Source organism: Daphnia pulex, chromosome 10 (assembly GCF_021134715.1).
Source record: "Daphnia pulex isolate KAP4 chromosome 10, ASM2113471v1".
Taxonomy (NCBI): domain Eukaryota; kingdom Metazoa; phylum Arthropoda; class Branchiopoda; order Diplostraca; family Daphniidae; genus Daphnia; species Daphnia pulex.
This window is the reverse complement of record NC_060026.1, coordinates 12607322-12625244: the sequence shown is the minus strand read 5'-3', so window position 1 is coordinate 12625244 and position 17923 is coordinate 12607322. Positions and strand designations below refer to the sequence as shown.

At 46.8% G+C, this 17923-nt stretch overlaps 1 protein-coding gene across 5 annotated transcripts in view; it reads right to left on the bottom strand.

Annotated features, from left to right (window-relative positions):
• Window positions 1–17923, bottom strand: part of LOC124205985 — a 53495-nt gene that overhangs the window by 26473 nt on the left and 9099 nt on the right. For 2 of the 5 annotated variants that reach the window (XM_046603590.1, XM_046603592.1), the window contains 8 exons: window positions 16471–16655; window positions 14887–15005; window positions 12964–13300; window positions 10201–11770; window positions 9569–10128; window positions 9073–9213; window positions 7802–8078; window positions 5855–6053 (listed from right to left, as the gene is read on the bottom strand). In XM_046603590.1, coding sequence (XP_046459546.1) covers window positions 5855–6053; window positions 7802–8078; window positions 9073–9213; window positions 9569–10128; window positions 10201–11770; window positions 12964–13300; window positions 14887–15005; window positions 16471–16655 — 3388 coding nt within the window. Of the gene's footprint in view, window positions 1–2386; window positions 4047–5854; window positions 6054–7801; window positions 8079–9072; window positions 9214–9568; window positions 10129–10200; window positions 11771–12963; window positions 13301–14886; window positions 15006–16470; window positions 16656–17923 lie in introns of those variants that run through there. The other 3 variants (XM_046603593.1, XM_046603594.1, XM_046603595.1) reach the window with 3 other exon arrangements.

Below are 17923 nucleotides of genomic sequence, written 5' to 3'. Positions count from 1 at the left end.
AACATTTTTGTTTTGTTTTTTGGGTTTCCTTTACTACGAAGAAAAAGAATAGCCCACTCAAATTATTTAGGGAAAATAAATCAATCAATAAAAAAAAAGAGAAAGAGCCGTAATGAATGTAATCGTAACGACATAATGTCAGTCCTAATATTAACGGGGTCGCTTTTTTGTTATTTATATATTTCTCAACTTCTTTTTCCTTTTCTTATTTTTTGTTTTGTCTAACCAGCCGGAAGAACTGGGTAGGAGAAGAAGGTCGTCATCTCGTCCGGATGATTCACGCAAGTAAACACAAACGACAACGACGACCATTTGGGAGTAATAAAAAAGAAAAGGAAAAAAGAAGAAGAAAGAAAAAGAAGATAAGCGCAAGACAGATATTACTATCTACTGGCATCATTGAATTCTTATAGATATACCGATATGTTGTGTCTTCCAGTCTTCTTCTTGCTATTATTATTACAATAACAGCACATAAAAAAGAGAAGAAGAAGATTCCTTTTTTTTGTTTGTTTCTTTTCTCCTCCTAATAAATCTGATTATTTGTGTGACATGGAACATCTGAGAAATTTTCTTATTCGGCCGAGGAAGGTATAGAAAAAAGGGAAATCTTTGATTCTTTTAAGATTTTTCTTTTCGTCCTCAGTCTGTTTGTCTTCATTCAGGAGGGAATGGTAGAGTAGGAGAGAGAGGCTCTGTCGACGACTCTGGTATGCAAATATGCGTCGACGACATCAACAACAATGTCGACGACGTCAGCGGCGGCATAACTTTCCCTTCATTGTCGGCATTTTCCTTTTTCCCTCAGCAGCTGGGCCTTTGAGAGGAGGGAAAATGGAGCTGATGCCAACAGATAAGAGAAAATTCCCCCTCGTCTAACATTTTTCTCTGATTTATATTTGTGTGTGTGTTCAATACTAACCATAAATGGTCAAAACACAAACCGAGAGGAAGATGATCTAACACAAAAGGAACGGGGGAAAAATAAGAACAAAAGGAAAGAGACCATCCGAGGAGGAAAGAAGAACCAACTGAATCCATCAGCAGCAGCAGCACCCAAAAGAGCCAGCCAGCCAGCCACACAGCATCATCACCACCATCATCATCAGCCGCATATTTGCATAATAAGTGGAGTCGACCGGTTGATTCACCACCCACCCACCATCACCGCCTACCTGCCCCCCTTCACAACACTTTCCGGCTATATAAGGTCACGTTAGATTTTTCTTTTTTTCCTTTCGATTTTTTTTCTATTTTGTTCAAATTCTTTACAGGGATTTTATTTCTTTAGTGTTGTTGTTGTTGTTGTTGATGTTGAAGGGGACCGGGTGGGCCCAAGAATATAATGAAGGAAATGATTGAAACCCCCCCGGGCTCTACGTCGGCGTTGGGCATGCAAAGATTTATCCACTTTTTCTTCTTCTTCTTCTTCTTCTTCTTTTGATTGGGATAAGAGAAGAAGAAGAAAATATAAAAAAACCAACTACGAGAGACCCTGGCGTCGTCGTCAAGTTGTTGAGTCGCGTGAGGGACGACGTCGACGACGCCAGAGACGCCAGGTAATTGGTTTTTATTTTCTTCCTCCTTCTTCTTTTCCTTCTTCTCTGCCTCCTTTCCTAGAAGTAAGGGGAGGCAGGGAAATCGCGCTCGCATCTGGCGTCGATTGACGTCATCGACGTCGTCGTCACGCCGAATAATAATTCAAAATCAGAAAAAAAAATCGACAAATGCACAGACAAATCGGCGCGCGCCGGAGAAGATTTGAACAATTTCCCCCCGTTTGTAGATAGAAGCTAAAAGGGAAAAAATTCTATTTTAAAAATTGCGCCAAAAAAAAAGGAAATTGAAAAAAGGGGGGCCCGAAAGAAAAGAGGATATTCCATCGCAACACCAACAACTCGATCCCATTTACACACAGCAACTGCAATCCCTCCTCCCCATGACTGATGATGATATTCTCTCTCTCTCTCTTTCCAGTTGCCGAGCTCAGTACAAAGTTTTCAATAGAATATAGTGGTGTGGGTAGCACTTGACGTAATAGGAAAAAGAAAAACTCTTCTCACTCTCTCGGATGGTGGTGGTGGCGGGGGGAACAAAATAAAAGTTACACACAAGAAAAGAATTTATATCCGGAGGAATCAGTCGAATAAATTTTAGGGGAGCGACGGATGGATGGATGGATGGGAGCAGTTACTACTACTACACACACAATCCAGCAACTTGTCAGCGCTCGCAGATTTTCAATAAAATTTGATTTTCAATCCAAAAAATAAAATAAAATCAATAAAGTTAAGTCTCTCATGTTTTAGATCTAAGTTTGAAGTGATTTTTTTCTTTTACGGTCGGCGGATTTCCAATCAAAGTAAATGAAGGATCTCTCTCTTACGTCATCATCCGCAGAGTTTGACTGCTCCTCCTTTGGAGTTGGATCGGACGAGCAGACATGCTCCTCCTCCTCCAGTAGTTGGCAATCAGACGAAATTGATAGATCTTCCGATTCAACTAGCGCGCCAAAATTTCAAAAAGGCCAAAATCGTTATCCCTCCTTTTCTATGACGAGGGGGGAGGATCGATTTTCTCCCTTGCAGCAGCGAAGAAAAACAAAAACACACTTCCGGATTCCGGTTGTTTGTTTCACACTCTTCTTTCTTTTTTTCTCTTTTTTCAAACACGTGCCTATCTTATATTAGACACACCAGAGCGGCACTTTCAACAACAACAACACGAAAATGAAAAAAACGACGTCGACGACGTCGCCCACCCACACGAAAGTGAAACAAACTTTTTTCTTTTCTCTGTTTTTTAGTTTCCACTAAGAACGTGTGGGAAAACCGCAACGAGCGGAAGAAGAGAATAACAGAAACTAAATCTCGCAAAAAAACACACACACACACACACACCGCCGCCACACACACACACTTCCTGATGATGAGAGACACACACAACAACAACAACAAGACGCTCTCTCTCTTAGTATACCGACGCTCTACTGGAGCGACGCCAAAAGAAAGGAGTAGGAGGAGAAAAAGTCAGAAGAAGAATAAAAATAAGAAATTGGCCTTTTTGGCTGTTTCTCTCTTTTTCTCGGCTTCGTTCAGGGGCGTCGTCGTTCAATACATCCGCACTGGTGGCAATCCCGTCTCGGACTGGAGAGACCCGAAACGCCAGCCAAAAAGCGAACCGGGCGCAGACATTCGACAGTCGGCTATATACTCTGCGCCCGCGCGCCGCCCGTCCTTCCACTTCCCCCACCCTCAAGGTAACAGCGACGGCCACCGCCAGGGGGCATTTCAACAAGAATTTTTTCTCCTTTTTCATCCAAAAAGGGAAAATGAAAAAACAAAAAAACAAAAAATCTAACGGGATTCACTTTTTTGGAGTGTTAAAAGCCGATGACGTCCGTCTGCGTGTGGCCGTGGCCAAAATGTAAACAGCGCGGAAAGTAGACGAACAAGAAGAAGCAGAAGAAGAAAAAAAATGAAAAGTGGAGAAACGTCTTAAACTGTCGGATTGGATTCGGGACAGGGCCACAGTGGCCCTTGTAAGGATTTTGTTGGGGCGACCCCAAACGGTGCAGGTCCAGCGAAAAGGGACAAGACGATTACACAACCCAAAGTCCCCCCCATCCGCATACACACTACACTGGACGGTAGAGAGGGGGGCTAGTAGGAGAGTATTTCCTTTTCCATTAGACGGAACAAATATTTGCAGAGCGGAGGCAAACGCATAGAATATGTATCCAGCGTGCGTCCGCAAGGATCAAATCGAAAATGTCTCTGAGCGCCTCTGTTTGTGTGTTTTGTCAAGGAGAGTGTACACAGAGAGAGAGAGAGAACCCGCCGGTGACATTTAAAGAGAACGAGTGCGGTTATGTGTGTGTGGCATTCATTTTCCAGCTTGTCAGTGCCCGTCTGCCCGAGAGCCCGCCAAATTCAAAATGTCAGAGAGATGGAGCTACTTATTGATTGACTCTCTCTCTCTTTAGCGTGTTAAATCATTTGCGAGACCTTTGAATGATTGATTGAGAGAGAGAGAGAGAGCCCCCCTGAAACTTGCACATCATCCGGCACTTGATTTCTGCCCGGGCGCCCGCCCGCCCTCATCAAAAATAGATTCCTCCTCTTGATTCCATTATTTCGTCTCAACTACTAAACTGTACAAACTCAGCCAACACACACACAACTACGCGATAAGGGCAAAAATGGGAAAAATAGGCAAATAACAGACGTCAAATCCAGCGTTGCAACTTTTAACTCGAGATCCTTCTAGCGATCCCAACCTGCTAGGCGTCCAGGGAAAAAAATAAAAAAAATAAAATAAAAGTTTTTCAGGCGGATCCTTGTTGCATCTCCAGGAACTCCAGGAAAAAGAAAAGAGGCACTTGCGCCTCCGTCCGTGTTTCCATGGCGACATAACGCACCACCGTCCCTCCACTAGGCCTAGATGTGTGGACTTAACCCGAAAACCCTTTCCAACTTGATGTGTGTGTACATTACAGCAGACGCGGGATAAGAGAGAGAGAGATCCTCGGCTGCAATAGTGTGTGTGTATCTTAGACGTACCATCCGTTGGATACACACAGAGCACACACAGTACGGCGTACCAGTGCAGTTTTGATTGTGTGGACACGGAATCTGCTCCAGGAGAACGGAAGGAGGCAGCACCACTGAAAACCTTCGGTTGGTGGATGGGCGGGTGTTTCAATAAGAACACACACGCGAAAAATCAATAAAGAAGAGGAGAGGACCCACAACCTGTCAAACCCCACGAACTTTCTCTCCATGTCTGTGTGTGTGTGCGTTAGTTGATAGATTTGACAACCGGTTGGGAAATTTCGTCGTCAATTTCGATTTGAAATTCGATTTCGACGCCGTTAATAATTGGTGGCAATCTTTTTGAGCGCCAGCGGATCGCCCCTTTTTGATCGAGTCCAACTTCCATCGAGCTCAACATTTTCGATCACTTTGCAGATCCGTTTTTAATGAGCACAGGAACGGGGAGAAGTTGAAGGGAGCGGAGCGGAGCGGACAACACTGTTGATGAGTTGTTAATATTCGTGAGAAATGGCGTTCTAGTGATGAAAGAGCGGGAAATGTGTGACATTTCGAAAAAGAAAAAGAGAAAAGAAAAAAACAAGTTGGGCGGCATTTTCAATCGAGTCGTCATCGTCATTACGCTGCCATCCGGAAGCGACGCGTACACGTCAATTTCACATGTTACTAAAAGCGAAAGCGAATGGGGTAACGGCCGGGACGGGCCAGCCGACGATTCATAAGTGACGAGGGGTGGGCCTTTGATTGGACGCCCGCCTACGGCACATGTGTGCAGTATATACAAGAAACCTCAACCGACCATCATCACGAAAGGGAAAATATCTCTCATTCAGATGGTCTTGCCATTCAAATCCTGTCCAAACTTTTTCTATTCATCGTCACCCCAACGGTTCCCAAAAATAATTTAAAAGACCGCACCCATTTCTCGCTTTTTTGTGTGGAAACGGACTAAGACTCGCTCTTTTCAATTTGAATTTGCCGCGCTGCGTCGACCCTCGTTAGTACCAGTGTCGTTTCAAATGGTAAAATGAATTCAAACCGCCGCCGGAAATTGATAAAACGGAAAAATAAACGGTAGGGGAAAGTAGAGAGAGGATTGGTGTGACATTCACATGTGTGTAGTAGGAAGGATTATTTCATTTTACCAGACGGATGTCGTGAGTTTGATCCGTTTCAAAAATCAAAACAAAAACACAAAAAAGAGAACTGTCGATTGGCGCCGCCAAAGTTGCCCCCGACAAAAGAATTTTCGCAAAAGAAAAAGAAGAAGAAGAAGAAGAAATGGTGAATTCTGTTCCTACCTCAGAGGACGTCAAGTAGCAAAGGCGCGAATCGTTGCTCTCGATGGATGTCTGTTGCTGGACGACAATGTTGCCACTGCTGCCCGTCAGAGCGCTGCCCGGGCCGATGGAGCGGCTCGATCCTCCGACGGCCACCGTTTCCCGATCGCTCAGGTAACCCGATCGCAGGCTATCTTGTCTCTCGTAGAAACTGTTGGCCCTGTCCGGTAAAAACAGCCGACAAACGGGCCAATAAAAATACAAAAAAAAAATAAAAAAAAAATAAATCAAAAACAAAAGAGAAAGCGGAGAGAGAGAGAAAGAGAAATAGACCGAAAACAAATATTAGATCATCATCAGCATTCTGATTATCAGCACAAACACACAGACAGACAGACAGAAAAAGAACTTCCGGCAAAATCAGAAAGAGAAAAAAAACAACCGGAAGACTTCCTAAGAGAGAGAGAGACTTTGTGTTGTCTGCGATATTGCACAGGATCGCATTCTCCCAACTCTTGTTTTTTCATTTTGTTTTGTCTATTATAACGTGAACGCGTGATGGATGTTGTTTTTTTTTCGTCTGCAGTGCAAGAAAAGAAGAAGAAGAATAGATCCTTCCATCTTTTTTACACTTCTTCTTCTTCTTCTTCTTTGCCGCCATCAAAGTCTTAAGAAAAGGAGACGGAAAAGCCCAGCGGGAGAGCAGCTCGCAACACAGCAGAGGCGAACGCGGCTCCATTTCGAGTAGTAGTAGATACATACTTAGTGTGTAGCGCATAGTGGGGGCGTGTCCGAATGTGAAAGATGGCGTTGGGGAGAGAAAGAGAGAAAGAAAGAAATGGATATAACCGAGTAAAAACTCCTCTCCGGTGCACTACGGGGAAATATACATCGAAGGGAATCCAACCAGCCGCCCCAAGTAGAAGAAGAAGAAGCTGCTGCTGCTATTTATACACACAAGCAGGGTTGTTAATATCGCCGCGATGAACGATGAAATCGTCATCGGAAATGAAATTTTTTGTTCGAGCGATTATCGCGCGATAGGTTTCAAAATGAGTATCGATCGATAATCGCGTTTTCATCGCCGATGACGCGATAGCGATAGTTTTTTTAAAACTGCAGACTGCTTAAAAGTAGCATTAAGTTACAGCTGAAACTGGATGAGCACTACAGTTGTGTATTCGCTCATCCATGTTTTTTTAAAATACCACGTCCGAGTTGGAAAAAAAGGGATATTGTTAATATAGTTTTTCTGCTTTTGAAAAAAATATGCAGAAAAATATTTTATAATTTTTTTTTTAATTTTGCAACGTTGTAAAAAGTATCGGCGACTATCGGCGATTATCGCACCGATACTTTTTGGAAACTTCATCGTTCGATAGTCGGCAATAAAAAAAAACACCAATATTGCTATCGCAATCGGAAATACTTATTTTTTGCGATATTAACAACCCTGCACACAAGTACAAGTCGAATAAGAAAAGAAAGTTGTACTTGTGTGCGACCGTCGCCTAAGTAACGCGGACGCCGGATGAGACGGAGAAAATATTGACAGAGACGGAAAAGGAAATACTACACAAGAAACTTGTGTACATATAAGAGAGAGAGATATATCTGTACCGGGCGGACGGGCCGAGGGGATGAAAAGGACTCGGGGAAAAAAAAGTCGGGGGCTGCCCCGGTTTTGATACAAGGAGGCGGAGCCAGCGTCAAAGTCACGGGGAAAAAAAAAGATGCATCGCTCCCCCCCATCCAGACTATCTCGACTTTCCTTCTTACATTTCTCTTTTTTTTCCTTTTTTTCTCTGACTCAAATCGCCAGCAAAGTTGTTTATATGCCAATACTCTTTTGTGTTCCGGCTTCTTCTTCTTCCGAGTCGTGCGCTATTCATCGCCCGTCAATGCCGTCGTCGACACAAGTAAAGAGCTGCAAGGAATATAGAGAAACTAACAGACGCAAGAACTTACCGGGAACTCATGTCACTTAGGTAGCCTCGATCGCGTTCTGAATAGATGCTGCGCTCCATCTCAGGGCCGCCGCCACCGCTGCCACCTACGCCGTAGTAAGAGGAGCGATTGGTTGGCTCCGATCCTTGGTGCTGGATGTGGTGGTGTTGCTGCTGCTGCTGCTGGTGGTGGCCGGCGTTGGTGGGAGCCGTTTCGCTGCGGCAGAGACGCGATGAGCGATCGACACTGCGCGACGACGACGAGCCCACGCCAGACGGACCAGAGGGACCTCCACCTGCTGTTTGGATTTGGATTGGCGGAATAAAAAAATGGTGAAATTTTTAAATGATTCGAGTTGAGAAGAAAATGTAAGTCGGTGGCGAAAGATCGAAAAAGCGCCAAGGAGAACCGAGTCGAAACGGAAGGAGAGAAAAGTGAAACGATATGCACCGAGTCGACGATAGATGGAAGAGAGATAGCGAATAGTAGAGAAATGTATAGGAACCATAGGCAATCAATAGCGAAGACGTAAAACAGAAAAAAGAAAAAGTAGTAAGTGGAAAATGGAAAGTAAACAAATAAATGAAGAAAAAAGGCAGAAAAATAATTCAACTTTTTGTCTTTTTTTGTTTGTTTGTTTCTGGCGTTGTTTGACCTCTAGGATTAAGGACTTGGCGTAGTACTCCTAATATTGTTGCACTAGTCAAACATTTTCAAATGCAATAATAAAGGAGGATCGGGATAAAAAAAATACACAAGAGCCGGGCAACGAGCCAGTCAGCAGATCCAGACAGAAAACAATAAAACAAAAGACCCAACCAGAAACTTTTGTTTTCTCTAAAAATGTTCAGATTTACGCCACCACTAAAGTCGTCCGTATTAGTTTTTGTTGGTTAAATTCCAGTGCGATTCCGTCGTCGCCCACGTTTGTTTGTTTGTTTTGCCAGTTAAGGAGCCAACAGCATCAACCGGACCTACTGCACGCAACTACATGATACGAGTTCACACACCAACAACACACAAGACACACCACAAATTATTCAGCAGCTGTCCCGAAAATGTCAACCCTCGAAAGTTTTGAAAACTAAAGCGTTGGAAAAGCGGAAGAGACGGGCAGACGGACAAAACAAATGCACAGCAAGGCAGCAGCAGTTCAAGCGAAAATTTTAAAAACATATTTTTTCTTTTTTTGTTTTGACGGCGAATTTTTTGCGTCAATTTCTAAAAATTTGTTAATTTTTTTTTTTTTTTTTGTTATTGGCGGATGTTTGCGGATGTATTTGCATATCTACCTATTAACCCTCGCCCTCCGCGGTACTTTTGTTGGATGCGCTCCACTTCGGAGAGGATCCGCCGTTGCGGCTGGGCAACCGCCGAGCCGGAGGAAGACGAATAGCCGTTGCCCTTGGAGGAGGATGCGCGGATTATCGATTCTACATATGATGGATGGATGGATCACATGGATGGACAACAACATCATCCCCCCCGCGGGGGAGGGGGAGTAGTATATGTGTGTGTGAGAGTAGTAGGTAGCAGTTACACACACACACACAGATGCGATCGCACATGGAACAACCCCCGCACATATCGACACATCAATCATCAATGTGATGGCGGAATATACTAAGAAGACGAAGCGGAAGAAGAAGAAGAAGAAGAAGGAAACAAAAATAATAACTTTGAGAAATCCAGCAGCTGCTGCTGCCGGATTGAAGAAGAAAAAAAAACGGAAGGAAGAAGAAAACAACAACAATAAGGACGGAATCAAAATGGGGCAAAAGATTTTACCTAAATCCTCCATGCTCTGCGAGAGGAGAGCTTCGAACGTGTGCAAGCTGCAGCTCTCGGCGTCCATGCCCTTGGCCAGCGTGTTGCGTAGATGCATCTCGTACTCGAGCAGGAGCCTCGACGTGGGCGACGTGGCCACCGATCCCTGCTGATTCGGATTAGCCGATCCTCCTCCTCCGGATCTGGCCCCGCCGGCCATTGGCGGAGGCGGCGGCAGCGGGTTGTTGCCCTCCATGTCCGAGTTGCCGTTGCTGGAGCTGGGCGTCGTGGCGTAGCACAGGTGGTGGTCGAACAGGATGTTGTCGGACGACGGCGAGCCAGCGTCGCCGCGCCCGTCAAAGTCCAGGTAAAGACTCCGCTCCAGGTTCTGGCGGAGCGAATCCGACGCGAAACTCTGCGATCGTTGTTGCTGCTGCGGATGCTGGTGCGGATGCTGCGGAGGAGCGACGCCAGATGACACCCGACTTCCGTACGACATTGTCCGCGACATGGCCGTCTTCTGACCTCCTCCGCCTCCGCCGCTGGATCTGCCCAGCGGAGCGTAAAATCTCGGAGTTCGGCTGGTAAAAACCAAAAGAAAAAGTCAAATCGAGGAATTCCGGCAAGGGAGAAATTTTTTCAATTGAATGAACCTGCTGATTTCCGGCTCTGATTGGAATCCGTCGCTGATTGTTCGATGGCTGGATGGTCCGCGTCGGCTCATTTCGGGCGAAGTCAACGGCGACGCGTTGGGACTCAGCCCGGCCGCCGATCCTCCGCCCATCTTGCCGGCGATTTGTTGCTGAACAGGTTGGAGCATCCGCTTGAGGACGTCGCTGCCCAGTCCGGGCATTCCCCCCGGATTGGCAGCCATGCCCATGCCCATCAGATGTTGCTCATTGGCCACCACGTTCTCCGTACTGCGACTGCGGTGTCTCCGGGCTGCCCTGAGGAGCTGGTCGTGATCGTCTTGAAAGAATCCGTTGGAGGCGGCGGCAGCAGCAGCTGCTGCCGCAGCCGCCGCCGCCGGCCCGTCCATGGCCGACGAGTAATCCACCGATTTGGAGCTGAGCAGATCGCGTCGGTTGAGATGCGAGTGATGCGGATGACCGGAATGGTGATGAGGAGGGCGGCCGGAAGCCGAGCGCCGCGCCTGGCTGACCATGTCGTGCATCATGACGTCGTTGCTGACGTCGCCCTGGACCGAGTAGGCCCGCTCGTAGTACGGATGGTGCTGCTGTTGCTGGTGGTGCAGATGCGGGTGAATGGATCCCGGATGCGGATGGTGGTAGCTGCTCACTCCAGAGTCGGATCGATTGCTCCCAGTGTACTGCATCTGCGGCGGAAGAGTCCCGCCGAAATCCGATCCGTAAGTGCCAATCCCCGGCGGGTACGGATAGCCGGAGCGATTCAGCGTCTGCGACTGCTGCTGCTGCTGCGGATGCATTCCGTGATACGCCATAGGCTGCTGCTGTTGTTGCTGCTGCTGCTGCTGCTGTTGTTGAGGATAAGTCCTGGGAATGGCTCCTTGTTGCATTTGATTGTAATAATTCGGCTGTCCGCCGCCGTAAATGGGTTGCGGCTGCTGGAACGGCGGAGGCGGATATTGATGCGGGTAGACGGGCGGCTGAGTGGTGTTGGGTGGCGGCAGCGGCTGCTGCTGAGTGGTCCGATGTGTGATGGACTGGACAGCCGTTGGCGTCTGATCCGTGACCGATGCCACGGCCACCACCGGCGTCTGTGTCGTCTGCGTCGTGACAGTTTGAGTCTCCGACGATTTCGACTCGATGGCCGTCGCCGTCACGCCGCAATTCGATTGCCCGCCGTCTCCCGTCGCGCTCATCGCCGTTAGCGTTTGAGCGGTCGATCCTGTCGATGTGGAAGTGGCGGCGGCGACGTCGTTGACGACGACCACGTCCGCCTCGTTGGCGACGACGGGCGTCGCCGTCGAAACGGCCGCCGTTTGGCCCCTCAGAGTGGCGTAGGCGGCCACGTTCCTCTTGGCGGCCAGAGTGGACGATGACGGGCAGCTGGCGCTGCTCTGAACGTTGTCGTAGACCGAAGTGTTGGAATTGGCACCGCCGATCGAGACCTTGTCGTCCTTGGCCACGACGTCGTTGCTCGACGACATTGTGCTGGCCGCTCCGGCACCCACCGCCAACGACGACGTCTCGCCCGTCGACGGCTTCTTCAGCGACTGCGTCCGCGGAAGAGTCAGCGAAGCTGTTTGCAAAACAACTGAATTATTTTTCAAATCAAAATAAAAGAGCGCGAAAATCAAACGGGAGAACACCAGATGGGAGTGGGAAATGGTCCGCCATATTGGAATCCATTGGGCCCAGTCGGCTCGAGAGCAACTTATATACAACATACACATTTAGGATGATTGGCACTATATAGAGCCGGAATGAAATGGCTCCCATGGAGTTTTATTATTTTGTTCTAGTAAAAAGAAAAGAAAAGATCGGTCGGGCGAACGAATCTTTTTTTTTCTTCCGGTCATCAAAGTCAAGAGTGGAAGAAAAGAAAAAGGAGTTTTGCCGAAGAAGAAGCTGGGCTCGTGCCCAGCCCAACTTCACACACTCTCTCTTCTATGTTTGATATTTTTCAAATATTTCTTTTATCTCCGTGATGATTCAGTTACGCCCTCGACAAAAAATAAAAAGATGAAGAGAAAATAATAAAAACTTGAAAAAATTGGTCGGTGGAAGAAGAAAAAAAGACGTCGATTGCGTTTGACCCGACGCCCAGTAGATGGCCGTGCCCATCTTTTGGTAGTAGAGGGTAAGGGGATTGATTTGTTTGTTGTGTGCTCTTCTCTCTCTCTCTCTCTCACTCACTACTATGTGTACACCATTTTTTTGCCACACATCCCTAAAGCCCAAACTATCGAGTGTACAATATACAGCTACTATTGGCTGGCCTTAGGCCGTCCTCTTCAGCTGGAAAAAAAAAAAAAAAAAAAAAACTTTCTTCTTTACATTAGATACAGTAGACTCTCTGCGGGAGTGAGAGCGGTGGGGGGGGGGGGGGCACACACAAAAACAAAACGAAAAAGAATGAAGAAGAGGAAATCCGGAAACAATCCCGACGGTATTGATTACTTCTTCTTCTTCTTCCACCGGAGCAACCCTCTCTCTCTCTCTTTTGGCCTCTTTTTATTTCCTCTTCCTCTCTCTCTCTCTCTATCCTTATTCCTTGTCCCTCCCTCATCCCGAGGGATCACGGAGAGCAACGAGTAAAAAAGTAGGAGGCCGTGTTATGTATAAATATATACATACATCTATATATACGAATAACCAGTCGAAAATAATCAAAAGGGGCGCCAGGATCGGTGTTGGTAACTTCCCTTCTCCTTCCCCCCTTTCTCCACGTTGGGTTGAATGGATGGATGGATGGATGGATGGGAGATGTACCTCTGAATCGTGGATCCTGCGCCCTGAGACGGGCGTACTGCTCCGGCGTCATGCAAGTGCATTGCGGTTCACGACCGGTTCCGGCGGCTCCGGATGCGGTCGATCCTCCTGCTCCCGCCGCTCCTCCTCCGGCGGAAGAACTTGAACCTCCGTGATGGTGGTGATGATGGTGGTGACCTCCGCCCGCGTTGCCACTGGAGGCGTGCGACGGAGAGGCCGGAGTCGAGTTGGTCCTCCGCTTGCCCGACAAACTCCGCTGGTGATCCTTCTGGCGTCCCGATTCCAACCGCAGCGAGTACGAAGACGAAGCCTTGCGCGAAAATTTGAACGCCGGCGACTGTCAACATGAAAAGAAATTGCCCAAACAAAAAATTATTAGAACAAATAACAAATCATCCAAATCTCGACTCTTCACAAAAATGATGGATATCATATCGGATCCATGCCCGCAGGGGGTCCCAAAAAAATAGTGATGACGAGTCAATATCGACAGTTCCACACGAGACGACGCCCGTTGTCCTTAATGGCCATCCTCTAAAAAGCACTCGCTCTTATTCTTTTTCTTTTTCTTTCGTTGTATCCAACCTCAATTTGATTGATGACGACTCGTATAAATACATCGCCGTGTGTGTGTGTGTGTGTATATAAATAACGTCGCGATAGAAAAGGAATCCCTGGAACTGCTCATATCCATGTATATTGGTATGATGATGATGATGGCTAGAGTTGACATTCGATCAAGGCAAAAGAGAGAAGAAGAAGAAAAAAAAAGAGTGAGAGGAGCATTTCTTTATTGCTCCTTGTTGTCGGGGTGTAAAGAAGCAAAGCAAAAAAAATACGGGTATGGAAGGAAGGGAGCTGGCTGGGCGCCGGCCGTCGTCTCTCCGTTAGACTCTATATAGCTCAATATTCAATTGACGATCAATAGTCGGCGTTGCTGTGTGGAAGGCAAGAGGAAGGAAGGCCTTGCGCAGAGAGAAGAATATCCAACTCTTGCTCGGCGGGGGGTCTAGAGGGGGGTAGTAGTTGTACAAGAAGAAGAAAACGTTGACAACGACTTTATTGTGTGCGGTTTCGCCCAGCTTTTTTCTTTCTATTCAACAGAGCCAGAGTCCGAACCGGAGCGTCTTTTTTTTTTCTATCGTACGCTTGTCGTATATTTTAAATCTGAGTTTCTTCTTCTTCTTCCATTCTGAAAAGAGGAAAACTTGGTTGGTGGAGTCTGTGCACAGATGTCCTTCCTACGCAAGTGTCCACAGGAGGCCGAGTCTACATAAAACAGGCAGCAGCCGGGCACAAAAAGGAATGAGGGGGGGAGGCCAAAAGGGGTATACAGAGTGCTGCATGGCCATTCAAATGCTGGTTCGAAAAAACGTACCAAGGAAGCTCGGAGAGAGAGGTCAATCGATCCAGAGCAGGAGAGACAAGAAACTTTTTCGATCTAATGGACAACTACTTTATTTTCTTCCTTTTTTTTCGATTCTAGGAGGCAATTCAAGGAGCGTTGATACCTCCTTAATATCTTAAAGAAAAAGGAGGGGGCTAAAAAAAATGGCTGCTGTGATTACGAGATCAACAATCTAAAAAAAAAAAAAAAAGAGTATCATTGGAATTCCTGGTGGGTGTGCATGGCATTTTCATTCTCAACCGGAATGAATGAGAAGCTATCCCCCCCCCCCCTTGACAAACTTTTCAATCGGAGAAAAAGAAGAAGGGAGAGGTGCGACAACTCGACACGATATCCCATTCAAAGTGTTGAATGACGTCATTACACACCACCGTCGATTCCCCTGCACGACAGGCAAGTCTATAGTCTGCGCGGAATATTTGAAAAGGCCCCCCCCCCACCCCCAGGAGGGCGGGAAATTCAAACCCCCCCAGTTGGTGATCATTTACAACAATAAGAAGACAAGGGAAACTTACGCAGCATTCGCGGAATGCCCTGGCGTCGGCCGGCGATGTGAAATTGAGCCCCCACGTATCGTTGGTGACGGGATCCTTCCAGTAGACGAAACACTCGGAAGCCTGTCCAATGCGAGTGCCTGCGCGGGATAACAAAAAGCACACATCATTATTAGGTCGTTAATAAATCAAAGGCGCCAGATTAATCTCTGATTACATCATCATTATTTATGGTCAACAGTCAGACACAGGGGGGCCGTTCTCATCCATAAGCGAATTCATTAGTTATATCAGACTCTTTTCTTTTTGAACCGGAAATGATTATGACTGCCGGCCGGAAGGAAGGAAGCGAAAAAAAAAAACGAAAATCCAAAATCACAACTCCGCCCAGTCGCTCGTCATCGTCCCTCACTCCCGCCACGACGAATTGCTTTGGCATCATTTGTTTGTCGAAGAAAGAAGAAAGAGCTAAATATAAAATGACAAGAGACAAAGGGAGACGGACGGACACGCTGTGTCTATACACACAAGGAGCCCAAAGACAACCGCAAAGGAATTTTTTTTTTGGCCCAGGCGCAGCTGGAACGCCGGTGGTACACACTGGATGGCGAGAAGGAGTGATGAGTTTGTCCCCGTGTTGTTTCTGCGAGTGAAGACGGCCCCGCGCTTTTATTTGGACGCTTGACAAACAACTGAGCTGCTGGCCCCGCCCACCCTTCGGCAGGACGGAATGTTTGGTGTCACCCCCACACACAATAAGAACAAAGTTTCGATTGTTTGAATCGAAAAAGAAGAGAAAAGAAATGAAAGAAGAGTTTTAGGAGCCATCAGGGTACACACATGGCGTGTCCTAAAGGCAGCAGACAGGAGCCGGCCCGACCTGATGGATGGCAGACTGTGCGGAAGTGTGTGTGTGTGTGGGGGGGGGGATATGATAAATCAGGTGTTGTTTCACGACCGTTCACGCGGGCCCCCACATGCAACTACACAACAGATCCTCACGGTCTGATTGGGTTACGAAAGGAGCGCCCAAGGGGGTCTCCGCTCCGGGCGTAAAGCTCCTTATTGCCCGCCCAGCCCAGCGGCGTCCAGGAGCCCAGGATGGAGCGCCTGGAAAGTCGAAAAGGCTCCTGCACAAACCTAATTGGATGCTACACCCACCCACGCACATCTACTATATACATATGCACACACCTCCTCCTAGCCAAGGAGCCAGAAGGAGTCCCTGTGTTGCACAACCTTGCAGAAAACTCTGTCTAATGCAAGTCTGGCTAGATACATCTATCTAATGATGCCAATTTGTTACATCTACGTATCCACCCTACCACCACCACCACCACCACCATAAAAGCCAAAGAGAGAAGGAGAGTGTGTCTGTGAGAGGCTCATTACAACTCCATTGTCCTGCCCCCCGATCCCGCTCACACCCTTGGAGGTCTTTGATTATTAAGTGGCTCCTCCGACGACAACGATCGATGACTACATCTATGACGAAGACACTCTCTATCTCTCTCTTTCTGTGATGAATAGTTGAAAAAGAAAAAAAGAGATCCTGCAGGATCGTCCTAGAGGATGCAGAGACATGCAGGCCAATGTGGTCTATACCTGGCTGAGTGAGCCTGACGTCGAGGATCTTGTCCACTTGCGAATTGTAGGCAGTGATGTGAAAGACGTAGTCGGGCTGATCCTGAATGCAGGAAATGTTGACGGGCACCAGATCCTCGGAGATTTGCTGCCATCGAACCGTTCCAGCGCTGCTGGTGCTCACGTGGAACACTTCAGCCCACAACCTGCAACATTTTCCAGCCACAGAAGAGAAAGAAAAGAAAAACAAGTTAGACATTTCAGAATATATAAATAAATGTTTCTCTTTTATTTAATTTGAATTCGAGTTTGATATGTCGGGGGGAAAGCTAAAAAAAAAGTCAAGTGGATCGATTTCTCGGCTGAAAAGGGGGAAACCGTCGGTTCCATTTGGTGGGCAAATATAAAAGGAGAGAAAGAAAAGAAGGTCGAGCATCACAAACTCAAAGCAAACAGACACACACACACACACAAGCCCAGCCAGCCGGCCGCACATTTCCTGACTTGCATCATGGGCTCGTCTTCTTCTTCTTCTTGTATAGGAAATGAATGGCACATATAGAGAAGAGTCAATGGTCCCTGAAAAGTTCGTTTCATATCCAGCATTTATTTTTTCTTGATACCCACACAGAAACATGTTTGATTTGATTTCAATTTGAAAAAATATTTAATTTTCCCCTTTTCCCTTTTAAAACAAGGCGGCCAAAGCGGATATTAATTCTGTGTAAATATTAAATGTAACCGTGGAAACTACTTGATGTCATGTGTGTGTGTGTGTAGTTTCTCCCTTTTCAAAATGGTGGGGTGAGGTTGGGGGGGAGAGAAAGTTTGAAAGTTTCCATCATCAACTTTTTGATGATGAAGATGAGATCCCCTCGTCCGTCCGTTCGTCCATTTAGAATGTGGTAAATAGCCGCATGGACGGGCGCGCGCCCCACCCGTCGCCGGTTAATTCAATTAACAAGACTACGACATTTATATAGAGAGGTTGAGAAGATGAGCTAACAGAGAGAACGGGGCTGGAGCAGTTCGGCCGGCCAGGTTTTACTCTTTTTTCTTGTTTCAAAAGCTGCGAGAAAGGTGAAACAAACATTTAATTTTCAAACCGGTTTCTCTTTCGGTTGGTGAAGAAACCGGGTGCGGTCAATTCCTTATCGCTGGAGGTTCGGAAGAAATCAAGAAAATCGATGGGCGGAAATTTTGTTTTTTTCGAATACGCCCTACTACTACTGCCGGACCGGCCCGGCCGAGAACCAAGCAATCCTACACACTATAATAAATATCGATTCGAGTTTCTACGGGGTTTTTAAAACGAACAAGAGTTTGACCATATTTGGTCGCCATCATCACTGAGAGGCTTCCACTGACAAATGTGTTTAGACATTTCCACTTTTCGTGTGGGTTAATTATTTGTCTTCCAAATTCCCGTCTGATGTCAATAATTAAAAGAAGAAAAAGAAAAAACAGTCGGCGG